This window comes from Glycine max, chromosome 6 (genome assembly GCF_000004515.6).
Source record: "Glycine max cultivar Williams 82 chromosome 6, Glycine_max_v4.0, whole genome shotgun sequence".
NCBI lineage: Eukaryota > Viridiplantae > Streptophyta > Magnoliopsida > Fabales > Fabaceae > Glycine > Glycine max.
Window position 1 is genome coordinate 17,956,358 of NC_038242.2, and position 27,518 is coordinate 17,983,875.

Here is a 27,518-nt window from a genome sequence, read left to right on the forward strand (position 1 = left end):
TGATCATAGACGGTAAAATACCAATTATATATGATTTACATAAATTTTTCATGTCATATTTTAAATAAGTTTTTTATACATAAAAAATAGATTATTTTTAGATAATTACCTAGAAATTCATTTTTTGTCAAAATACTTACCTGAAAAAAATTTAAGTTTCATTTTATTACCTGTTGTTAGTCGTCTTCCGTTAAGTGTTGACATGACAAACACAGTGTCACGCCATCATGTCCAATCACCGACACGTCAGTACCATATCATTGAAAGTGATGATGTGTCAATGAGGTATATGTGACAAGATGTGATAACGTAATACTATGTCTACCACGTCATCACTTAACAGAAAATGACTAATGGCATATAGTGTATGAAAAACTTAATTAAACCTTAATTTTATTACCTTTTATATGTATGATTCTCAATAAGAAAAAAATCAGCTTACCTGTCTTAGTCAGAATTTCTTGTCAAATATCAAAGCATCTGATAAAAGTTGAAGTTATAGTCCTTATTAGTGTTTACTGCCTTACTTTCTTCTTTTCATCTCTCTTTTCCTTGGGTGTGAACAGGATTCTCTGGTCTTCACACTACACACTACATGCATGTAATTGGCACCCATAGGATGGTCTTTCTTTCATACGACCTAACAAATAGGACCAGACGAATTTAAACATTCCAAATCACAATTCAAATTGATTAGTCCATAGATCAACCTCAATTGTCTGTTCTTGAGATTTCTGTAGATTTGGATGGGACCTTTATCGTGAACCTCATACATACACGTATTGGACCTGATTTGTTTTTTTTTTTTTTTTTTTTTTTATGGAGGAAAGTTTATTAAGTGAACTTTGTTGGAAATCTCACGTCCAAACTATAATCAAATAGAGTATATAAATTAATTAATTTGTGTTGGGCAGAAGTTGAGCACTTAGTATCTTAAAAATTCTACATCAACTAGTGATATGATAAAAAATTCAAAATAGATTATGTAATTGAGTTTTATATGAATTAAAAATTTATTTTACATGATTTTGTTTTATTTTTTTGTCTTAACATCAGGAGTTTTGAGATAAGTAAAATCTAACTAATAATTATTTCCCTCAATAATTAAACTTGAATAATATCCAAACAATTTAATTTTTACTTTAATATATTAATTGCTTGTATTCAATTATTGATTTTTTGATAAAATAGACTCAGAATGTATATACTCATTACCAAAAGTCATCATAAATGTTTCAGAAGCTTAATTTGAATAATAAGAAATACTATGAAGAATTTCATATTATATTAAAAAGATATGTGCTTAATTGTTTAGATAATGAAGTTAGAAGTAAAATTTGGTATAAATGTGTGTCAAGAAGCAATTGACTGGATCATAAATCTTTTCAATGTAGTAAGAGAAGTTGCTTCATGTGCACAGTGCGCTACAATGGGACACAACACAAGCCAGTGGGCAAGATCAAACGAGCTACACACAAAGGGTTTCAACTTTTAAGTCTATGGGCTATATGAATTGGAACCCCACAATCACACTAGGCATGCCTCACCTTGAAGCGAAGGAAACATGAATTATAGTACTACAATCATGAAACAGTTATCTCTCTTGATTTCTTAATTTATGAATATATTATACCGTTTTGTTTTATTTGCTTTCAAGTGATACGATGGAATAAAGATAGAAAATGTCTAATATAAATATAAGCAATGAAATGGAAAGTTTCATATTTTTATTGTTTCTTTTTCCAATAGCATACATGCAATGCTTTGAGTAGTTTGTAAGTTATATACTTGTTTCTCATCCGTGTTGTCTTTGGGTGAAGTTAAAGTATAGACGTCCATTTTTCTTTAATTTTTTTTTGTAATTAGGGAAAATGATAGTGGGCTGCTAATAATCCATACAAATAGTAATTAATTAGTCCACACGTTTCATGCATGGGAAACTTTCAAGATAAATCACATGATTTAAGAATCAAGATAATCATTTCAAGGAAATAGGGATGTCTATGTCTAATGCTGTGTTTTACTATTTCTCTGTGTTTGATGTTGCATGACTTACAATTTGCACTTACATTGAATAAGTTAGGTATATGCATGCTATAATTGTGTGATTACGTGATGGGCCAACATTGTCTTAACAAAAAAATTAATTAAAGTAATCATTATTGCTATGAATTTTGTGCCTATGATTTATAATTTTTTAAACTTTATACCTAAATTAATTTATTTTATAGTAATACGGTATAGTAACATAAATTTATTTAATTATTTATATTAATATTAAATCTCCGCTCTCTGTTTCTGTCCTTTTTCTATGAATTCATTGAACTGTTGACATTATTTGGCTACTATGTAATTTTCTTTTGAGATAAACTTGAAGTGCTATAATATTTTAGCTAGTGAATTTACTCTTTAATTACCACAATATTTGAATCTGACTCCTCTGTTATTTACTATGGAAAAGATAAAAGTTTGCCATTCAATTGCTTTCTTTCCACTGTTATATTGTATAACTTCTAAGATTTGGGACCACTTTTAGGTAGTTGAATATTGAAAAGAACACCAAATAATACACTTGAGGACAGATCTTAAGAAAACATGAGAAAAAGGATCAGAAACACTGTCCATAAAAAATTGTTTATGATTAAGTGTTTTGTAATGAAATCATCATAATCGTTGTTATTATTTTTACTGATATTAATATTTTTCTTTATGTGCTTTAAATTGGTCTTTAATGAGAAGCTTTGACTCCATTTATTCCCCCTAGAGGATATAGAAATAGGGGTTGATGGAAGCTACTAGTAATATAAACCAACATAAATATCAATTGCTGCACGGTTTCTCTGATCAAACAGAATTGTGTAAGAAGCAGGCAATGATTTTGTACCTTTGTCTAAGATCTTGACATATTCATCATAGGCCCTCTGGAATTTTTCACAGCTTTCAATCAATTACCCTACATTTATCACAGTGGTTTGCACTATATACTTTGATATGTTCAAACAGACAATATAACAAGATAGCAAATTTTATAATATGCTCTATTATTTTATCATAACTTAATCTGGTTTAACAATCTAAATTGAACATTTGAAGAAAAAAAAATCCCTTTCAGTCTTCCGCCATCCCCAAAATCACAGGGTAGGTGTTAAATTTCACTTTCTAAAAAAATGACAAGAATTAGCACAATTTTTTGTATTTAGAGATATAATCCTCACAACTTGCAGGGTCTCTTGTATTTTAATGTAAATATATGTTAATTGGACAACAAACCATCAGCATTGTGTAGTCAAAAGAAGGCTTGAATTTCCCTGTAGTTTGAAAGCAACTCTTCATCATTTTTAATGATTAAATTATATACTGTTACTATTAAACAAGTACTAGTATAGGTATGCATAAAAAATGAAGAGAGGGATAGTTCTCTCTACTAAACATATCTTTAGAAGCAAGGTTGATTGAATAGATCAAATTTTTTCTTAAAGGGGAAAATTTCTGATTTGACAATAAGGGTCATAGATTATTGAGGAATTTATTCGGTTGGTCAAAGAGATTAGGCAGCAAATAACATCAAAGCCATAATCTGACTCTTTCTCATCTATGATTGAAATGTCATTATGTTAATAGCCCTTTTGGAAACAGTTAAAACAGGTAAATAGCAGCCGCATGCACACTCATACAAGCTGTAATTGCTGTAAATGCACTGCTTCTTTGAGAATGCTTGGAAGCAAGATAAAATACACATTTTTTCCCTTTACGCTTTGCATAATCCTACTGATAGGGAAATACGCTATTTTTTTTTAATATTTGATTAAATAGTATAAAACATTAATGATAATTGCATGAAAAAGCAATTGTAACTTAATTTTAGCCGCAGTGCAATTAAAATTAAGACTAATTTGCTTACATATTATGCGTTTCTAATACTGTGATAGCCATTATATTGTGATTTGAAAGCAAATTATTAAAGCTTGTTTATCAATTAAGTTCTAAACTTGATGGAAGCATATTAAACTTAAAGTGAGATAATTAAAGCCCGTCAATCATCCACTCGTGCATGATAAGATCGGTCGAATCATCATATTCTTCTATATGTTTTTTTTTTTTCATTTTCAAATCAGACTTCCAGGTTAAAAAATATGTTTTTATACTTTTAAAATGACTTTGTCATCATTGACAATAGTTAAGGAATTTAAAATATATTTTTTTATTAAAAATTCAGCATTTAATGTCAAAAATACATTTTTGTTTTGATTTTCAATAAATTTCTTCTATTTATTTATTCTTTAATCATATCATTGTCGTAATTAAATTAAAATAACAGCAAAACTGCTTTCAAGAATATTCTATTAATGCAGTAAAAAAATCTTGTATTAATTTATGTCAAACATTCTGTTAAATTTTTCTTTCTAAATCTAACTACTTATACTTTTTCCTTAAAAAACTACTTATACCTTTAAATTATTTATTCTAAAATTTATCTTCATATTTTTTTTTATCTTAAGCACATGTTTTCTTCATTTTGTATAGAATTATGTTCAATCCAAATAGAATTATTATGGAAGACAAATTTTCTCTTACCTAAAGCATCATACATGCCATTCTTAGCCTTCAATTTTAATCATATTTTATTTTAAAATATTTTAGTATATATTTTTATCTTAAATATTTATATTTTTTTTATATTTTTCTAGAATCTAAAAACTCTATTTCATAAAAAAATTAATTACAAAATAAATTTTTTTATCCACAAAAATAAAAAAATAAGTATTAAAAAGTTTACAACAACTCATATATCATATTCAATCACCTAAACTACAACCTTTTATATTTAGGTATTCATGATGAACGAATAAAGTATAATAATATGGAACAAAGTGAAATGAAATTAAAATATTAAATGTTTTAGTATTTAAATACTTATCGTAGAACAAAAGAAAATTTTCATTCTATTATTTAGAATTTAAAAAGTAGAGGAATGGTATAATTTATATTAACTTTATTGTTCTAATGTTTTTCTTTTATTACTATGATAAGTGCCAGGTTTTCTTTTGATATTTGTGCAAAATACTTATTAGCTTGGTTGATTAGCTAGTAACTCCCGCAACAGTTGACAGTCTTTTCGTTTAAGTATATATATATATATATATATATATATATATATATATATATATATATATATATATACTTTTTATTAAGGATAATTTTATTCGAATTAGATAAAATTATTTTGAGTAACAAAAAATTTTCTCCAAGTATGAAACAACCTCACGTTGTTGATCCATTCGGTACACTGGTGATAATGTTACCTTATTTTAAATGTACTAAAATTAGTTATTTATACTACTTCATTCCCATGTATTTTGATGTTTTATTTTTTTTTATATTTTCCCACACATTTGATGTTTTAGAATTTTAATATCTAATTAATACATTTTCTCAAATATATTTTTATTTAATACTCATTACTAATACTGCAAGTATAAAAAATTGAGTTATCAAATAAGAATATTTTAGTCCAAAATATAACAATTTTAATTTCATTAAATACTTTTTAATCTATGGGCAATAACCTTAAATATCAAAAGATAGGCGAAGGAAATACCTAATAACTAATAAATATTCAAATACCAACAAATTATTGATCTAAATGATACTTATCATTTCAAGTAAAGTCTCAGATTTAAGTTTTGTAGATGAAAAAAACGTGTTTGAAAAGAGAAAATTTTATTAAAGATGATCAACTAAATTCTTTGACAGAAATTATCATCACTAAAGTCGATGATACTTCTTACCATTAATATGATAAAGAAAAACACTTTGGTTTCTTCTTTTTTTATCTTTAAAAAAATGAAGACTAAATTTAGATAATCAAATTATGCTTAAATGATAATAAACAACTATTTTTGTCCTCTATATTTTTTTACTAACTTTTTACTAATTCCTATGCTTAGAAATATCTCCTTAGGTCCTTATATTATCAATATGTCGATTAGTCATTCAACTATGAAAAAAACTGTTCAACTTTTTAGTAGTTTTAGGGCCTAATTAAAAAGGAGTGCTTTAAAAGCAGAATATAGTTTGATGTCGATAGAAAGACTTAAAATGGATGTTAACCGAACATGCTTCATGTGCTTAAGACGATAAAAAAAAAAAATAGATCTGTCAAGTTGTTGAAAAAGTAAAATGCACTATTGAAATTATTTTCAAGATGTCAGAAGCATTATAAGAGTGCAAAAACAGACCCACAAGGATATTCAACAAGCAAAGAAGGTAGCCAACGAACAAGGAGATAGATGGCAAGAGAATATGTGTTAGGTTGAGAATATGAAAGTAATTTTCATAATTAAGTTAAAAGAACTGACAAATTCTATTGTATTTTCTCTAAACTAAAAGTAAAAGTAAAAGAATGAAGTAACTAGCTAGGATGAAGTTTGTGACCTTCATTACAAATCTAAAATTCTATTTCATCCTCTTTTGTGCGTCTAATTAAAGATAGATTATGGGTTGATGGGCTGATTTATTTAAATTTAAAAAAAATAAATTTAAAATAAGTTTTTTTTTAAAAAAAATTTAATAAGTAAATAAGATTTCCTCATCTTAATTTTTTTTAAATAAAAACAACTTAAACAAATATATTAATAAAGACATAAAATTGTTTCTTTTATTAAAATACACACCCGTGTTGCCATGTTGTATAGTATCAAATTATAAACCAAACATATTGCCTTATATTATTTTCGGTAGCAAGCGTAGGCCTAATAACTAGCCACCAACACCATGGACTCCTGTTCATTAGGATGGTAAAAAAAAAAAGCCATTTGTTTCTATCACAAATGGATTCGATACTCATCTTTTTATCAAAAGATCTTTTACTGTGTCAAAGGATCTCTAGAGCTGAAGAGTCATCTGTTTGTTGTTCCTTGCCAAGGATTTGGATGCATGAGTATTCGACAGAGCGGAGGGGAGGATACTTGCAAAAGACACTCTGATGTTCAAGTGAGGGTTTGACTCATGGCTATTAATGACATATAGTGAGTAGGTGAGAATGAATCAATCCTCTTACCTGCGGAGTTCACCCTTTTTTATACTAACCTTGCTAGGCCTGGGATCTGTGGGCTTCTTACATCATAATTACTAATTGAGCAATACTCCTTCTAATCATGCTTAGGTAACCTTGATTGAGTGATTACCCTTAAGCAGATTTAGTGGTGATAATTGCAATCGAATGATGCTTGTTGCTCGTGCATGCTGAAGGCCGAGGCATATTGTTCGATTTGGGTGTTCCAGGTGTCCCTTTAGCCTGACTCTGTACTTTATCAGGTATACTAGCCCCCCGAGCCTCTTTTTGGCCTAGGCCGAAAAGAAGGGCTTTACCACATGTCCAAACAGTTACCTCTTGTGACGGTTACACACTTTTATTTCCATGAAGTGATCATTACATCGTAGATGTAATAGTTACAACCCACATTTGTTCACCTTCCCACGTTGGGTTTCCAAACATCACATGATCTTTGCTGTAGATCCGATTTGATCGAGCGGTGGGGAAATGTCATCGGTTAGGCTTTGCTCTTGGCCTAACTCCTATAAATAGGGGGAGGTCCCCCCTCCCCTCATTCTTTGCTCTTAATCTTTGCTTCTTTGCTCTGAGTCAAACAATGCGTTTTTCTTTCAGTCGAGTAATTCAAAAATCAATTCTTTTGTGAAGTACGTAGTAATGGTGTTAGTTGAAAGCTTGTCGTCGAGGGAATCGGTTGGAGATGAGTCTGAGGTGTTAGGGACGAAATTTTTTAAGTGTTGTCCGATTCCCATTCCTTGTGATCGGTTTTCTCTAATTCGGCTGGTCCCTTGGAAATTGAGGGGTCTAGTGACCTCTCATCTTTTTTGAGCTAGTTGTCACTGAATATGGTTGTGAAGGTAGGCGAGAGCATTGTGGCTCTAGTGGTTGTCGTCGTTACCGGGGCATGTACGTCTTCTAGGCCCAGGAGGCATCTCGTGTTGATGGAAAAGTGTTCGCCTCCCCCAATCAATCTTCCATAGTATACGTGGGTCGAAGGAGAGGTAGGCACATACTTCTCACGTTATAATCACGAATCAGACCTAACCAACCTCATCAATTGGCGTTTGATAAGTGACATGACGGACCCAAAGACGTGCTCGATCACTCTCCATGTGGTTCAATCAAACGCCACTCTGCCTGTGGAGTTCATGTTCATGAACCAGGAGGGGATGAACTAAGACTTCTTCTACATGTATGATTGTCTGTTTTGTGATCTGCATGTGAGGATCCCATTTGATGATTTCATTATGGGTGTCCTTTGGATACTCAATGTCACGCCAACGCAACTACACCCAAATGGATGGGCGGCCATGCAGGCGTTCCAAGCTCTTTACTTACAAGCCTTGTATCGGCGATGCCCGAACTCTTCCTGCATTACTTTTGTAGCCATCTACAGGAGAAGGCTTGGTTGGTATCACTGATCCGGCTACCGAAGTGTTCACTCCTTCGCCCTTTCACTTCCTCTTATAAAAATTTAAAAACCGGTTACTTCAAAGTCACCATAAGGACTCTTGCTGGGAAATATCATTTTTATGACTCAGTGGGGATTCCACTATTCCCCTTCTAGTGGCAACAGTGTCCTCGATGGTATGACAAGTACCTAAGGAGTTGTTGAATGATGATGAATCTTAAGAACTTGCATTCTCGAATCGCTCCCTCGACAACTACCTACTAAGTGCCTTTTGGCCCTTCTTCAGTCTCCAAATCTTGTTCAGGACCTTGAGGATTATTTTTCGTTTCTTTTTCGGTTTATTTCCATTTCTTGCTTTGACTTGAAAAATTTATCACTTGTATTATTTTGTAGGAATCATGACGTAGGCTAGCGATGACATAAATTCCATGTGCCAGGCCAGGCGAGCTCGAATTGTCGTTGTTGGTGGACCTTCCCAACTATTGCCACCAACCCGACGCCTAGATCTTGTGAGGTTCTGGCATATGTGGTGCCTCTCGTCGGCAAAGATCCCAAGGGGAAACAAAAACATAAGAAGCAAAGCCACCGAGAACATTGGAGCGGTTCGAGGGTGATAATTGATGTGCAGAAGTAGATTATGTAATTAAAACATATAAGAAGTAGCAATGTCCTCCCATTTTTATTGCCTCTTTTTGTGTGAATCATTAGAATTTCGGCGTCCTCTGATTTTTTACACAGTAGGTGCCTTAAAATGCTAATTCATACTATTTTGATGATTTTATTTTACAAATATACAGGCAAGGGATAGAGAGTGAAGTTGAAGCTTGATGGTTCACGCTCAATGCATAAAGCTCACTTAGCGAGCTTTTTCGCTTAGCGGGAGAATGTTCGCTCAGCGCTATGAAGCAGCTTAGAGAACCTTCAGTCAGGCGAAAGGGCGCTTAGCACGCATGGATCGCTTAACACCCAACCATTTAGTCGCGCTTAGCCCACCTACGCGCTTAGCGCGTAGTCACGATATTTTAAACTCAAGAAGGTTTTTAAGCAGAAAAAGGGAGGAGGAGAGGGTTGGTGCATAGAAGAGAGAAAAAAACCCCTAAAGCTTGAGCTGGAAAAAGAAGAAATACATTGAGAGCCATATTTTTTCCTCACTTCACCTTCATTCCCTATCCTTTCACCTCTTACACACTTTTGTATAGTTGAGCCCTCCATGACCATGGAGGGCTAAACATTCCATTGTTGGGGAGCTTCCACCAAACTCTCTTAACGTAAAAACTCTTATTATCTATTTAATATTATTGCTAGTTTCATTGTTTCTTCCTGTGCTTATTTCCATGTATGTGGTTTGATCATCCATTTACATGTTATGTTAGGGTTTAAGCATTAGGAAATGTGGTTAATCCTTATAACTTGGAAGAGCATCTAAAATGCTTCATTACTAGGGATAATGTGAAGTAATTTAGCCGAGGTGTACATCTTTATTAGTCATGCAGTTTGCTTAATTTAGTTCTTGAGGGATTAAGAATGAACTAGGAGAATTAGACTCTCTCGTGTCAGGAATCACATTTAGAGTAATTTCGTAGGTGTAGGTGACAACTAGAATAGTATTAAATAGAGAAAAATTACCCTGATTACATCAAGAGAGGTTTTGGTAGGGAGCCCCGACATAATCAAATCTTGCATTCGCTTAAGCTCAATGTTTGTTTCCTTTACTCAGTTCTAGTCTAGAATTGCTCCATCGTTTAATTTACAACCAAAATGATTTACTTAGCATTTTCCCAATTCGTTCATTAATTTCATACAAATTGAATACACACTATTTGAGTATATATAAAATCCTTGTGGAGACGATACTCAGTCTTCCCATTTTTAAAGTACTACTTGAACAAATTGGTGCACTTGCCAATGAGTTAACAAGTTTTTGGCGTCGTTGTCGGAGATTTTGCTTTTTGTACTTAGTGTGCATATTTCAGTTTGGAAGCAACTATTCTTTATTCGTTCATTTTTCTCTTTGTATATACACATTTCTCCCTATTAATTTAATCCTTTGTCCTGGTTAACTGCTCTGTAGTAGTTTGCTTCTTGTATACGAGGTAAAACTTCAGCGGAGGACTTGGCTCCTCTGGATTTAGAGATTGAGGCAACCTGTAGAAGAAATAACACAGCTAGAGAAAGAAGGGAGCTACAAGAAAGGTCAGCTGACCAAGGCGACAGAAGGATTCTATCCTCTGAATCATCTTCTTCAATCCCAACCAACTTGGAGGAGCCAGTGTTGTCTACCTTTGAGGCAACTATTATGGCAGAAGACATACCACTAAGGGTGACCCTTGAGGACTATTCCAGTTCCTCCATGCCTCAATTCTTCACTAGCATTGCTCGGCCAGATGTTCAAGCAACCAATGTTTCATATCCACACTCCCTGATTCAGCTCATCCAAGGAAACCTCTTCCATGGCCTACCAAACGAAGACCCATATGCTCACCTAGCCACTTATATTGAAATATGCAATACGATGAAGATAGAGGGAGTCCCATAAGACGCCATAAGACTCAACCTATTCTCTTTCTCGCTAGCCAGCGAAGCCAAGAGATGGTTACATTCATTCAAAGGGAATAGTTTGAGAACTTGGGAAGAGGTAGTTGAATTTTTTTTAAAGAAATATTTTCTGGAGTCAAAGACAGTTGAAGGGAAGGCAAAGATTTCTTCATTTCACCAATTCCCTGATGAATCTGTGAGTGAAGCCCTGGATCATTTTCATGGTCTACTCTAGAAGACTCCCACTCATGGGTTTAGTGAGCCCATTCAACTCAACATATGGCAGCTAGTGACCATGTCATACTTTGTGATAGGATCCGCACACCTGCAAAGAGGAGTCTATTGGAGCTTACATCGCAGGATGCCTTGTTGGCATAGAATAAGTTATTGGCCAAACAACTTGAGACTCTCACAGAAACCTTGAATAAACTTCTGCAACAATTGCATGCAGTTCAACTTGCTCCTTTGGTAGTCATGCAAGTCGGGTGGTGTAGTAAATGTGGAGGAACTCATGAGTCAGGTGCTTGCATGACTCACGATGACACCTCTTAGGAAGTTAATTATATGGCTAACCCTAATAGACAAGGTTTTCATCTAGGTGGCAATTTAGGATACCAGCAAGGGGGCAACTTCCCTCACAATTAGGGCCAAGGCTGGAGGGCCCACCCTGGGAATTAGTTCAACAAGGACCAAAGGAGAAAAACCCAAAAAATGAGAAAAACCCAAAAAAGGAGTGTAAAGCGGTAGTCACTAGGAGTCAGGATAGAGATAGATTGGAGAAGAGGGAAGAGAATACTGAGGGAGAGGTAGAAAACAAAGAAGAAAGGGAAGCAGAAAATGAGCAGAGTGAGAAAAAATGAATAATTGAAAAAATATGATGAGTGAAGAAAGAAATAAAAAGAGAGAGATTGAAAAAAATGAGAGGCAAGAGAGTGAGGAAGTGGTCTGTGAGCCGAAAACCAAAATCCAATTGGCGATGGATAGTAGGAGAAAACCATCCATCATTCCGATGAATGAAGCCCCTTATCCTCTTGTGCCTTCGAGGAAAGAAAAGGAGCAATACTTTGCTTGGTTTCTTGATATTTTCAAGAAATTAGAAATCATAATTCCCTTCGAGGAGGCCCTGCAACAGATGTCGTGGTACACCAAATTCTTGAAGGACCTCCTCACTAGAAAAGGGAAATACATCAATAATGAAAGCATAGTGGTGGAAGGGAATTGCAGTGGTGTTATTCAAAGAATTTTGCCACAAAAATTCAAGGACCCTGGAAGGGTGACCATTCCTTGTTCTGTAGGGGTTGTATCAGTGGGAAAGGCTCTTATTGACTTGGGAGCGAGCATCAATTTGATGTCATTCTCAATGTGCAGGCGAATAGGAAACTTAAGGATTATGCCCACAAGGATGACACTTCAAAGTCAAAGTCATATGGTGTAGTTGAAGATGTTCTAGTCAAAGTCTGTCAATTCACATTCCTAGTGGATTTTTTCATTATGGATATTGAGGAGGATTCTGATATCCTGCTGATTCTAGGTCGCCCATTTATGTTGACAACTAAGTGTGTATTTGACATGGTCAATGGTAATCTAGAAATGAGTCTGGATGATCAAAAGGTGACCTTCAACCTATTCAAAGCAATCAAGCATCACAGTGACAACAAGGCTTGCTTTAAAGTGGAGACAACTGAGCAAGAAGCCAATATAGTTGTACAAAGTCTGACTTCCCACTCTCCATTGGAAAGGGCATTAATAAATTCTATTGATTGTCTAACAAAGAAGAAGGAGAAAGATCTTAGAGCTTGCTTGGAAGACTTAGATAGACTACAGGTAATTCCCTAAGGGGAATATGCCTTTGAAAAGCAAAAGAAGGATCCCACAACAGAGAAACCCAAAGTAGACTTGAAGATCCTGCCAACCTACTTGAAATATGTTTTCTTGGAAGAGAGTGAAGCAAAGCCAGTGGTGATTAGCAATGACTTGTCCTCTGATGAAGAGTTCAGGTTGGTCGAAGTTCTCAAGAGACACAAGGCCGCCATTAGGTGACATATCTCAGACCTCAAGGGAATTAACCCTTTGTATTGCATGTATAAAATTATGATGGAAGCTAATTATAAGCTAGTAAGACAACCAAAAAGAAGGCTTAATCCTTCAATGTAAGAAAAGGTGCACAAAGAAGTCCTTAATCTTTTGGAGGCAGGACTTATCTATCCTATCTCAAACAGTGCTTGGGTGAGCCCAGTTCAGGTAGTCCCCAAGAAAGGTGGGATGACTGTGGTAAGAAACAAAAAAAAAAGTGACCTCATTCCCACCTGAACTGTCATAGGATGGAGAATGTGCATTGATTATCGGAAGATGAATGATGCCACCAGAAAAGACCACTTCCCTCTACCATTCATGGATCAGATGCTCGAGAGGTTAGTGTTAGTCGTCATTTACGACTAACTTTTGTATAGAAATTTTTTATAAAATGTTTATCTTTTCCCCAATTTATGGTTCTTTTTGTAGGTTTATACATATTTTTGGGTTTAGTTTAATTTTGTTCAGTAGAAATGCCCAACATTGTGAATTTAATGTGTTTCAACTTCAATTTCAGGTAAAAATGATGAAATTTGTGAAGGCTTGCAGTTGGTGTCTCGCTAAGCGATACTTGTGCGCTTAGCGAGGCACTCAGCCCACTTAGCGAGTTGGGAGAATCTGGAGGAGAATCTGAGAAGCATCTGTGCGCTCAGGCCATCACCAGCTCGCTCAGCGAGGCGTTTGTCTCTTCCTGCACTAAGTGTGCCCAGCTCACTCAGCGGATTTTCACTAACTAGCGCTAAGCGCAAAAATGGCGCTAAGCGAGCCTTCGAGGACAGAAAGCCTTTTTTAAGGCTGAAGTTGGAAAAATCAAGGAGAAGTCGTCTAGAGAGCATGGATTGGAAGGTAGAGAGCAGAATAGAGGCACAAAACAGAGCAAGGAAGCGAAAAACCTCAGCTTTCAAGAGGATCTTAGGTTTAGGAGTAATTTCTAGGTTCCTAGAGGTGGAGGAGACATCCCCACCACTGTGTAATATGTTATTTTCTTCTTAAACCCTTATCTTGTAGTTGAAAGGTGTTGCCTTGTGATGGAAGGCTAAGTATCTCTGTTGGGAAATTCTGCTGAAACTTGATGTAAATTCTTAACTATCTATTTAAAGTTGTTTTTATGTGTTCATTGCTTCTATTTGCACTTAATTATTGCATGCTTTTGGTATGATCACCCATTGGTGTGTAAAGTTAGGATTTTTAGCATTAGAAAATGTATTAATCCTTAGAACTGGATAGAGCAGGGCTAGATAACTGCATTGCTAGACATAGAGTGCAAGGTTTTAGGTTTTGATATGCTATGATTGTAATGTTATTTGGTTAGGCTAAGTTTGACGAGACATCCGAGAACGAGGTTTAATTAGAATTATTCCATTCATACGAGGAATCAGTGTTTGATATTTTAGTCCTCAGCATAGAACACAGAAATAACATTAAATAGAGAAAAATATTTTAATTACATCAAGCGTTCAGTAGAAGGACCCAACGTTTCAATCATCTATTTTCTCTCCCGTTTTGATAAGCGTACTTGTAGTTATTTTAGATTTACAACACATACATTTTTTATTTAATTTTGTTTACATGGCTTTATATCAATGTCTGCTTGTTGAATGAAACTTCACCAAATGAAACAAGTTCCCTGAGTTCGATACTCGGTTCCTTACCGTTTTATTATTACTTTAACAACTCGGTACACTTTCCGATAAAGTTCGGGACTGTCCTAGAGTTTGAACAGTTAGCAGGCCAATCATTCTATTGTTTCTTGGATGGTTATTCTGGATACAATCAGATTTCCGTAGACCCCAAGGACCAAGAAAAGACTACATTTATTTGTCCCTTTGGTGTCTTCACTTATAGGAGGATTCCATTTGGGCTATGCAACGCTCTAGCCACGTTTCAAAGGTGTATGCTGGCAATATTCACTGATATGGTGGAGAAATGCATCGAAGTGTTCATGGATGATTTTTTGGTGTTTGGTCCATCTTTTGATTGTTGTCTGACCAATTTGGAGCTGGTGTTGCAGCACTATGAGGAGACAAATTTAGTTCTAGGTTGGGAGAAATGTCATTTCATGGTCCATGAGGGAATTGTGTTGGGACATAAGATTTCTGCTAGAGACATTGAAGTAGACAAAGCCAAAATTGATGTCATAGAAAAGCTGCCCCCACCAGTCAGTGTAAAAGGCGTTAGGAGTTTCCTTGGACACGTCGGTTTCTACAGGCGTTTCATTAAGGACTTCTCCAAGATTGCAAAACCATTGAGTAATCTACTCAATAAAGATGTTCAAATTTGATGAAGAGTGTTTGGCAGCATTTCAAACTTTAAAGGATAGATTGGTATCAGCTCCAGTGATTACAGCTCCTGATTGAGCAAAGAATTTGAGCTAATGTGCAACATAAGTGATTACGCAATTGGTGCTGTTTTGGGGCAATAGAAGGAAAAAGTTTCACTCCATATATTATGCGAGTAAAGTCCTGAATGGTGTGCAACTGAATTATGCTACCACAAAGAAAAAGCTGCTTGCTATCGTGTATGCATTGGAAAAATTCAGATCCTATTTTGTGGGATCTCGAGTAGTTGTATTCACTAATCATGCAACCATAAAATACCTTCTCACAGATAGATTCCAAACCTAGGCTTATTAGATGGATCCTCTTGCTCCAAGAGTTTGACCTTGTGATTAAAGATAAGAAAGGGTCAGAGAATTTGGTGGCTGATCACTTATCAAGGTTGATTAATGAATAATTAACTCATGAAGAGTTGGAAATCGGTGATGAATTCCTTGATGATTTATTGCTATTTTTGAATGAGAGACCATGGTTTGTAGATTTTGCTAATTACAAGGCTGCGGGAATCATTCCCAAGGATCTGAATTGGCATCAGAGAAAAAATTCCTTCATGATGCACGCTTTGATGTTTGGGATGATCCTCATTTGTTTAAGATTGGAACAGACAACCTATTGAGGAGGTGTGTGACCACGGAAAAGGCTAGAAGTATATTGTGGCACTGTCATAATTCTCCCCGCGGAGGTCATTACAGTGGGGACAAGACAACTGTGAAGGTCCTGCAATATGGTTTCTTCTGGCCCTCAATTTTTAAAGATGCACATGATCATGTGTTGCATTGTGATCAATGTTAGCGGACTGGAGGTATATCATGGAGAAATGAGATGCCCCTTCAGAATATCATTGAAGTAGAAGTTTTTGACTGTTGGGGTATTGACTTCGTCGGTCCCCTTCCATCATCTTATGGAAATGAATACATACTGGTGGCTGCGGACTATGTCTCTAAATGGGTAGAGGCTGTAGCTGCTCCACCCAAGAATGATGCCAAGATAGTCATAAAGTTTTTGAAAAATAATATATTTACTCGATTTAGGGTTCCATGAGTCTTGATAAGTGACGGAGGTTCCCACTTCTGCAATGCCCAATTGCAGAAAGTACTGGGGCATTATAATGTCACTCACAAGGTGGCTTCCCCTTATCATCCCCAAACCAATGGTCAGGCTGAAGTATCCAACAGGGAATTAAAGAAGATTTTAGAGAAGACTATGGCATCCTCAAGGAAGGACTGGGCTACCAAATTGGATGATGCCTTGTGGGCTTATCGAATCGCTTTCAAGACTCTTATAAGACTGTCTCCTTTCCATATGTTCTATGGTAAGGCTTGTCATCTACCAGTAGAGATGGAGCATAAGGCCTATTGGGCACTGAGATTCCTGAATTTTGATGAAGTTTTATTTGGTGAGAAGCGAAAACTACAACTCCTAGAGCTGGAAGAAATGAGGCTCAATGCATATGAGTCTTCCAAGTTGTATAAACAGAAGATGAAGGCCTACCATGACAAGAAATTGCTGAAGAAGAGTTTTCAACCAAGACAGCAAGTTCTGCTCTTCAATTCTAGAGTTAAGCTGTTCCCGAGCAAACTCAAGTCCAAATGGTCGGGCCCTTTATACTATCATATTCATATTCCATGCTTCAATAAGAGTGCAAATGGTAATTTTATTTTTTTACTTAAAAATTATTGACATATAAAACTTGCTTATTCAAGGTACCAAGTTTTTGACTGATATGTCTACCAGCTAAGTCCAATCCATGGGCTAATGGATTGGTCCGTGGAATCCCTTTCCTTCTTCAACTCTCCACTCTGCAAGTACGTTTTAACGCAATCACATTCACGTCATGGATTTATTTCCAAAATAGGCTTTCTATAAAGGGAATAAATTCGCTTAGGGAATGATCATTATGGAAGGAAAAGTCTTATGGAACACCTTTTTCGTAAGCAAAAATAGTATTATCTGAAATAACCATTTCGGAAGGTTCAAAATGTACTTTTGGAAAGGCTATTCCGAATTGTGTTTTTTGCCTTTGGAATGGTTTTTCCATAAGTCAAAATTATACTTTCCAGAAGGTGTAAAATACACTTTCGGAAAGGCTACTATGGATTGCAGCTGTTGTTTCCAAAATGAGCTTTTCGTAAGCCCAATATTGATTTCCGGAACCCCCTTTCCGAAATACATAAAATACACTTCCGGAAAGGATGTTCTGGATTTACAAATCTGGTTCTGGAATAATCGTTCCTTAAGCTAAAGTTCTCCTAGAAGAGTCATTCTGGAAGTTGTTTTGGCTTACAAAAAGGCTATTCTAGAAGCCTTTTTTGCTTATGGAAAGCTCATTCCGAAAGGTTTTTTTGCTTATAGAAAGATCATTCTAGAAACTTTTTTTTCTTACATAAAGGTTATTCCATAAACATTTTTTGGTTACAAAATGGGCACTCCAGAATGCAACCCCATTCACACCAAAAACCACACCCACCAAAACCCAACCTTAACCCCACCAGAAACCAATCCCAATTGCATTGGAACCCAAACCCACACCAGAAAGGAAAAAGCTTACCATCAATGACAACGGAGGAAGGGAATGAGGATGCGTGGCTTCAAGACGAAGGACGAAAGGAGCAAACTTCATGGAAGGCACCCCTCACGAGTGGGTTGAAGAAGGTGGTGCCAATTCATTAAGGGCAATAGGGTAATTTCAAACAAAATGAGGGGGGGGGGGGCGGTACAAGATACACTTGTAGGATTGTAAGATTCAATTCCCCATCAATGGACTAAATTCATATACCCATCTCTCTAGTTGTTATAAATATTTTAAGAGAAATGCGAGCGACATTCTTTTTCATGTTGTCTTTCTGATACTCTATATTTGTTAAAATTTATTAAAAATCATCAATTTTGACGGGCTCACATCTCAAAAAAATTATTAGAAATAGAGTGTGAACAAAAAAAAATGTTACTAGCACTCATTTTAATCATTGCCCTATTTAGTTGAATCAGTTGGTCAAAGATTCAATTTTTTTAAATTTATATTGAAACCCTGTTATTAACCATACCACCAACCAAATTAATTACAATCCAAACACCTACAAAGGATGAACATTAAGGTTCCAATGTTGGATTAGCCCCCTCTTCAATCCTCCCCCACTGCTCTATAGTTTTTAGGGCCTATATAGTTGTGCAAGAATTCCATGCACGTTAATGTTCCTTCGTTGCCTTAACTTTCCCATTCAATTGGCATCTCCTGCACATCTCCTCAGATACTGTTTCTGCATCTTTCAATTTTCCCTTTGCACACAGCACCTTCACAAAAGTGAACAAAATGTCTTGGTTGATTACAAAGTTCTTGTCCATTATGTCATAACTGTCTTTGGTGTCATTTCTTCATCCCCGTCTTCACAATATCCCGCAAGTAAGCAATTATACATAGTGGCATCCAGGTTATGCCCATTCTGAAGCATATTCAAAATGAGCTCTTCAACTTGTTGCATCCTACCCTTCACTTTACAAAGACCACATATCACTATGCAATAAAACAAGAAGTTGGGCGGGCATCCCATCTTAGGCATCTGCTTCAAAAGAAGAACTCCTTTATCAAGCTTCCCCTCATCCACAAGAACTCTAAACACTGCATTAAAGCTTGACATACTTGGCTTAACACCCCTCACCATCATTTCCCACAAAAGCAACACTGCTTCACTTGGTTTTCTAATCTTGCAATACTCATTGACGACAAAAACCCGATATGCTTTCACATCTGGCTTCATCCCGCTACTAACCATTTCCCTCAAATGCTGAACAGTCTCATCAGACTACCCCACAATGCAAAACCCTTTCAATAAGCTAGTGTTTGTGGCAACGTCTTCTTTCAAACCATTCAACCGCATCCTACTCATCATCTTCCTGGCCTCGTCCGCTTCACCGCTCAAACATAGACCTTCAATCAAAGCATTATAGGTCACAACATTCAGGGAACACCTTCCATCATCTCCTTCAAGCACTCAAGCGCATCTCGAAAATCACTTCTCTTCGAATACCCTTCAATCAAAGTGGTAAAACACTCCACATCCGGCTTGCAACTCTTATTCTCAACCAATTTGTCAAAAAGCCTCGTGGCACCCTCCATATCACCTTTCTTACAAAACCCATGGATCAACGTGTTGTAAGTAACCATGTTGGGTTTGCAGGGAATTTCCTCAAACACCTTGCGTGCACTTTCGACCATGCCCACTTTGCATAACCCACAAATCATGGTAGTATAAGTGTAAACATCAAGTTCCAATATAGCTTCTGTGAGAACTTGATCGTAGATGGCCTTGGCAATGTTGACATAGTTGGCCCTCACGAGGACACCCAATATGGAATTGCAAGAATACACACAGCGTCCTTTGTGAAGGTATTGGCTTTGTGGAACCAATGAATGGCGCCTCTGACATCGCCACGGTGGCCGAGAGCATTGATGAACATGCTGACGAGGTTGTCGGAGAGTCAGTTGGAGTGACAGAGAAGGAGTAGGAGAGCAAGAGGTCGGTGATGGCAGCATAGTAGAAGGGTGTGTAGGAGTAGTGGTTGTGGTTGGAGGCCCAGTTGAAGAATTGAAGGGCATGGTGGAGAATGTTTTGGTTCTTGATAACGTTGATAACCAAGTTTGGGGTGTGGTGAGATGAGAACTGTTTGGGGGGTGAGTAATCTGGGCTTTGGGGATTTAGGTTTTGAAGGATTAAGGTGATGCAGGATACGAGGGAAAGGTTTAGAATTGGAGGTGTTGATGAAGAAGAAGGTTTGGCTATGGCTTCCGGAATGGCTGAGTGGCCATTGGCAGCAAACTAATTTGCCATTGTTTTGTTTCACTCCAAATATGTCTTTCACTTTGCTATTTGGTATCAACTTTATATTTCATGCGAGGAGTCCTATATTTTGGGATATCTAAAAAAATACAAAACTTCCCATTCGATCTCAGATCTCTCTCATCATACTACATTGTCTACTTGAATACCTAACTTATTACTTACGAGATTGGATGAATTTATTTGATCCCGCTTACTAGAACACTAAATATGGGGGCACATAATGCCCTAACTATCAATTTATTTGATATTTGCAATAATATTTTTAACAAAATTAAAGAAATAAAAATATGTCATAAACGAAACATTGCATAAAGTTGATGGAACAAAGAATGAATTTTAATTTTAAGATTCATGTTCATAACTCTGATTTTGAGATAGAGACAGTGTCTAATTGTACTTGTTTACTGTAAGGTCATGAATCATAATGATGAATCACTTTTTGGATGTAGCAGGGCTGCTAAACCACCAACATCAGGAATTGGAGAGGGACGAGTTTGGTTCGGCCAGGCCATGACATGCAGCTAAATCATCTCATATTGGTCTATAGCTGAAGAGAGAATGTCCTTCATTTCAGATTGGTCACAGCAATGCACAAGGCCAGCAGAACAAGCACTCTTTGGCATTATGCTCTTGCATTGCAACCTTGATATCACCAGAAGGAACCCATTTACACTTGACTCTTCATGCATTTCTCTCACCCATCACGATCAGCTGGCGAACCCCTCATCATTGAATATATGTACACAAAGCCTTGCAGTAACACAAAACACAAAATCTAAGTTCTTGCCACTATGGTTGTTCAATAAGTGGATGTTTGAGTTGTCCTTGAGGGTCTTCAAAATCGGGTTTTGAAAAGGATCAGGGAGGTGTCTTTTGCAGACAGCTGTTGGATCCGTATGGGGATGTGTGCAGGCACATAATGAACAAGGCTCCAAACATAGCCTAACAAGTTCTCAAAACATGTTCTACACAAAATTGCTATAAAATACTTGATGAGGAATGAGGAGTGTTAATTAGCATTACACACCTCTTCAGTTTGTTTAATTTCCATGCCAAAGCACACTTTGCCAGGTTGAGGGATTAACACAACTGAAATTTCTGCTAGTCCAGGTAGAAACCACGAACTTATACCATGCATTATTTGGTTAGCATTGTTGATTTTTTGCTTGCTAGTAGCTATTTCCCTTTTCAAGAAATGAGTCTCTTCCTGCGTTAGAAGATTGATCCATTAACATGAGAAAAACACTTATGAAATAAAGAAGTAAGAAATCTGAAGAAAAAGTGTTTTACTGTGGAAGGAATTTGTTCTGTTTGGATATTGACAAAAACAAGAGGGACCCCAGAGGAAACTGCTGCACTAAACCATGCCATGCACCTAGCTGTGGTAGTATCGATGTAGTACTCACTAATTAGGGGCATAAATAGAATGAAGCTTATTACTGAACAACATTGGTCGGACAGATAGGTGCTTATTTTTATCTTGCAGTCATATTTGATCCCACTTCTGTGGAATTCTCTCCCCCGCTTGTTCACTCTCATGCTCATTTCTGCAAACTTGAGAGAGCTCAAAATGTTTGATTACTGTCACTACTACAAAAATCATTTATAATGACGCACCAACAAGGATGATAGGCAGAAAACTGTTTTAGAATTTTAAGATTTTAAGTTCAACCACAGTTATTTAAAAACCCGTCTTCGTATATATTGACCCTTCATTTTTTCTCTCTTATCTTATCTTCTCGGGTGCTACACGTCTTTGTATATGTGTATTGACCCTTCATTTTTTCTCTCTCTTATCTTATCTTCTCGGGTGCTACACGTCCTTGTATATGTGTATTGACCCTTCATTTTTTCTCTCTCTTATCTTATCTTCTCGGGTCCTTGTATACACTGACCTTTCATTTTCCTTTCCTCATTGTTGCCTTCTGTATCTCCCTTCCTCTTTGTCGCTTTCTCTCACTGGCAGAGGACGACATGGGTGGATGTGGACACTCTCGACAGTGTCGACAAAGAGGAGGACAATGGAGACCCTTCAATGGTGCCTTCTTAGTCCACAGCTGTGGCATCATAGGCAGTGCGAAGGGTGGGAACGGCGTCCTGCCCGATGGCGATCGGCTTCACCTTCGGCGTCTTGGAGTAGCTGAACTAGAACTCGGACGACACTGTGGAAGAAGAAGAAGCATTACAACCATGGTAGGAAGAAGCCGTCGGCTTCCTAATACAGTTTTTCTTATAAAATAATTAGGCCAGTGCCACGGCGGTGTGGAATTCATTGACGGCGAGTCTGAAGTGCAAGGTAATGAGGACCGTTGGCTGCGCGAAGGGGGTTTTGTCGCCGCTGAGTCCGTGCAGGTCGTCAGTGCTGCGGGCGGATCTATCGATGGCGTGTTAGGCATTCACGGCAGAGGAGGAGTACGTTGCCGGAGGGAAGGAGGAGAAGGGGAAGGGGAAGGAACGAGTGCCGGTGTTTGTGATGATGCCTTTGGACAGCGTGACGACGAGGAATGCGGTGAACTGAAAAAAGGTGATGAACGCGGGGATGGCTGCACTGAAGAGCGCAGGGGTAGAGGGGGTGATGATGGACGTGTGGTGGGGTTTGGTGGAGAGAGAAAAGCCTGGGGTTTGGTGGACACGGTGAACTCATGGAAATGGCGAAGAAGCATGGCCTCAAGGTGTAGGCTGTTATGTCATTTCACCAATGTGGCGGTAACATCGGAGACTCTTGCACGTGAGTCTTATGCAATCTCCGCTTCCTTCTTTTTTTTTCTTTTTTTTTTGTCATTTTTATTTTTACTGGTGAAATGTTATTAGATTCTAGATTAATTGGTTTTAACAATTAGAATTGTTACTTGTATTTTTTTAATTTAATTTCTGTGAATTGGTTTTGAAATCTGAAAACTAATTGAGTGACACCATGAAAAGATTTTGTGAAGATGTGTCAAACAAATGAGCAACTTTGGATTTAAAGCCATGAGAGTGAAAGGGAACTGCTCAATTTTGAAGAGCACACAAAGATGTTTGCTTGGCCTCAGAATCTCAAGCACCAAAGTGAATTAAGGACAAAATCTAGTTGTGACAGTGTTGTTGTTATAGTGAATATTTTCACTCTTGTTGATGCTTTCCTTAATGCTATAAGTATTTGTTGAATTATTTGACACCCTTTTGTCTTCTGACTATAAATCTTTGCTTTCATATGAAAGATGGAAGTGTCTTTCACTTAATTTTTTTTCTTACAAAATTTTCATTTTATTCATTAAAAAATGTATACTACTTTTATATAACATTTTTTTTCTTTTTACATCTATCATCTCTTCTTTCTCGGTTGTACAAAAAATTATAGAGTACAATTTAATCATATAAGCACAACTTCTTGTGGAAGCAAAGCTTCCAAGCTTATTTTGATGATGCCAAAGACTCAAGTCAAGAATCAAGATTCAAGTAAGTTTCAAGAAGCATAGAGTCATTCAATCAAGAATCAAGATTCAAGAGAAGACTCAAGATATGCAAGAACATCAAGAAAAGCATCAAGATAAGTATAAAAAGAATTTTTCAAAGAAAAGATTGAATAGCACAATTTTTCCAAAAGAATTTTTCAAAGAAAAATCTTTTACCAAAGTTTTTACTCTCTGGTAATCGATTACCATAAGGCAGTAATCGATTACCAGAAGCCCAAAATAGTTTTATAACTGTTTTACAAAGTAGTAATCGATTACCATGGGCATGTAATCGATTACCAATGTTTTTGAACGTTGAATTTCAAATCTCAAGAGTCACAACTTGTGACAAAATATTTTCAAAATAGTGTAATCGATTACACAATATTTGTAATCGATTACCAGTGGTTTCTGAACGTTGGATTTCAAACTTCAACATGAAGAGTCACAACTTTTGATAAAATAAACTGTGTAATCGATTACACCATAATGGTAATCGATTACCAGTGACTGGTTTTGAAAAATAAATTGTCAAAGAGTCACAAATTTTAAAGTGATTAGCTTTTGCCAAAAGTCACAATTTTCTTAAAGTGACTGGTTGTGAAGAAATTGCCAAAAGTCACAACTTTTAACATGGTTTCTTCAAGAGCCATCAAATGGCTATAAATATGTGACCATGGCACGAATTTCAAAAGGAGATTTTCTCAACATCTTTCTAAGAGTTTTTGTTCAACACTTGCTTTGTCAAGAAAAGTTCATTGGACAAAAACTTGTGCTATTCTATTTTCTTCCTCTCCTTCATTCTTACAAAAAGTTTTTCAAGAGACCTACTCTTGGTGACTGTTTTCAAGAGAAGGTCTTCTTGGTTACAAACACTGAACACAAGGGACCAACGCTCCTTGGGTTCATTGCAAGAAGCGGGATTTGCTTCTTGGTTGATCACTGGAGAGAAAAGACCAACGTCTTTTGGGTTCATTGCAAGAAGTGAGTATAACTTCTTGGTTGTTATCACGGGACATAAGGGACCAACGTTCCTTGGGGTTTATTGCAAGAAGTGGGAATAACTTCTTGGTTGTAATCATTGAACTCAAAGGAGGGAAGTCCTTTGTGGTTCATTGCTTGTAAAGGATTTTACAAGGATAGTGGAAATCTCAAGCGGGTTGCTTAGGGACTGGACGTAGGCACGGGTTGTGGCCGAACGAGTCTAAATCCGGTTTTGCATTCTCTCTTTCCTTAATCTCTTTTACTTTCTGTTGTGTTTATACTTCTTTAAGTTTACTTCTCCTTATTTATTATTCAAGTAACTTATAATTAAAGAAATAATTGAATCTAGGGAATATCTAAGAAAGGGAAATTTTCAATTAAGAATAGTCAATGAAATCTTAATTCAACCCCCCTTCTTAAAATTTCTGAGGCCACTTGTCCAACACTTCTCTTTTTAAAGTATCATTTACTTTATTATCATTTTACTATCATTTTTCCTCTTCTTTCTCTGTTTTACAAATTAATTATATCAAATATTAAAACAAATTATCACTGAGTCACCTCAACATCATTGGTTGGGGGTGTTGAATTAACCTTTTTCCTTTTAATTGGGTTACGATGTTATAACAAGTAATTTGAATTAGTTGTTTAAAAAAATCTGGTGCTCAAAGGATGGTGTCTTTTCTTTGGGAAAAAAAGTTAGATAAGATATGCTATCATAACTAGTGACAATAGAATGCATTGAAATATGGTCGTGTAAGAAGGTATTTGTTCCATTTGTGGTATTGACCAAGGATGAATATATGATGCATTCTTGGAGGGACTTTAGTTACCCACCCGTCTAGATTAATTGGATTTAACAATTAGAATTGTTACTAGTATTTTTTTTAGTTTAATTTTTGCGAATTGGTTTCGAAATCTGAAAATTAATTGAGTGACACAATGAAAAGATTTATTGAATTCTTTTTTTTTTAGCAGTAGAGCATTCAAATTTCTGTATTTTTCATCTCTCAATTTTGTTCCAAAAATAATATATATAGTCTAGGAATTGTTGAGGTTGATATCAAATATTGAAAACATAAATAGGTAGTTAAGTACTCAATCTTACCTAGCTGAGAAGGGGGATGAAAGAAGAATATGCTATAATTTTAAATGTGGTCTGTTATGAAGTATTATTATAAGATCATATGGAACAGCTTCACATTGTTATTCTCTGGTAGAATTTTAAGTTCCATTGAGATAAGTACTATAGGGACAAGGTCAAGAGCAAATAGATTTTATTCCATGATGAAGGGTGCGACTAGCACACAAATAATGCAATCATAACTCAAAACTATCTTTTGTTTAGACTCATTAACTCTTACAAATTTGCATTACTTTTATGATTAAAATTAATTGCTGCAGGACATGATATGTGCTATTGTTGAACTTGAAAGTGATAGAAACCTACTTGTTATGAGGGGCATTGCTTGCAGAAAAAGAAGTGAAGAGTTTATTGTAAGGGTATATACTTTGCGCTATTGTTATGAGGGGCATTGTTATAAGGCAACTCATAAATCCACTTTGCGCTATTGGAATTGCTATCTCTCAGTTAAAGAAAATTTTTGATCCAGGTGGTTCCTCCTTTTCCTTATTAAAAACTTTTAGTGTATACACTACTAGAAAACATTGTATTTACGACGCGCCATCTATGACGGTTTTGGAGAACCATTTTAGAATATGGCGCAGTGGCAATTTTGTAAATAGGGGAACAAAAATTTGTTTTTACGTCGTACATTTTAAGGCGATTATAAATAACCATCTTAGAATGTATGGTAGTGGCAATCTTGTAATTGCGTAAAATTAAGACAACGACGGTCTTTGACCTAGGACCATCATAGTATAGCATAATTAAAACGACCTAAACGACGTCGCCTGTACATTGTGTCCCTCAGCCATTGTCTCAAGCATCCTTCGTTGTTCCTCAACCATTCTCTCCCTCATCCTCACACACATTGTGTCCCTGAACCTCACGCACATTGTGTCCGTGAATCTCAAGCGCATCGAAGCCTACCATAGCTACAGTGTCTACCTCAAACCCTACAGTTTCTTGTTATTAGGTTAGAAGCCATCAAAAGTGTTTGCACGCCTCTGTACTCAACTCGTCACGCAGGTAATGTCGACAACCCTTAGTCTATTTCCCGTTTAATTGTTGATTTTGTATTGCGGCAAATAGAAGTTAGGCGACATTGACGAGCATTTAGAGAACTGCCAATACCAAACCAACCTAGTTGCGGTGTATTTATACTGTTATGGCCACAGTAGCATGATCAAACCACAAAGCATCGTTAGAGATTAAATTGTCTGTTTGAACTTTCTTTTTGAATTAATGTTGTGTTTTATGCTCGCTTAAACAAACAATATCTGTATTTGCCCACACAAACTCATCTGCTTCGATCAATTGACTTTTTTCTTTTTTCATGACTTGATGCACATGCCATGGGGAAAGTAAATTTCAAATTTAGTAGCCTATGTTACTTATATATGATCCTAGCTTAAGAAATGGTTGCCTTGATTTATTATGGAAAGAAGTTTTAGTTCAAAGTGCTGATGGGAAAATAATGTGCATAGATAAGCTAGGAGATTCAATGAACCTCAGTCACTCCAAGTTTAGAAGCCACTAAGGATCAAACCAAGTTTCCATCAGTGTAATTTCCAATGATGAGGTCAAGCTTGTCTTCCATGAAGTCAACTCTAGTCCCGGTCTCTTGTTTGTATGAAACATAGGTTGTATTGTTACTGACCCTATTTGATTTGAACTCATGCCCTTGTGTTGTGTGTTGTTTATTTCTTGAAGATGGGTCTCAAGCTTTG

General features: G+C 36.2%; 1 protein-coding gene across 1 annotated transcript; it reads right to left on the reverse strand.

Moving 5' to 3' along the window:
* Positions 1–19,364: 19,364 nt before the first annotated feature.
* On the reverse strand, positions 19,365–20,003 carry LOC113001859 (pentatricopeptide repeat-containing protein At2g06000). The gene has a single exon (XM_026128725.1). The coding sequence runs from the start codon at positions 20,001–20,003 to the stop codon at positions 19,365–19,367; it is 639 nt and encodes a 212-aa protein (XP_025984510.1).
* Between the last annotated feature and the right edge of the window lie 7,515 nt (positions 20,004–27,518).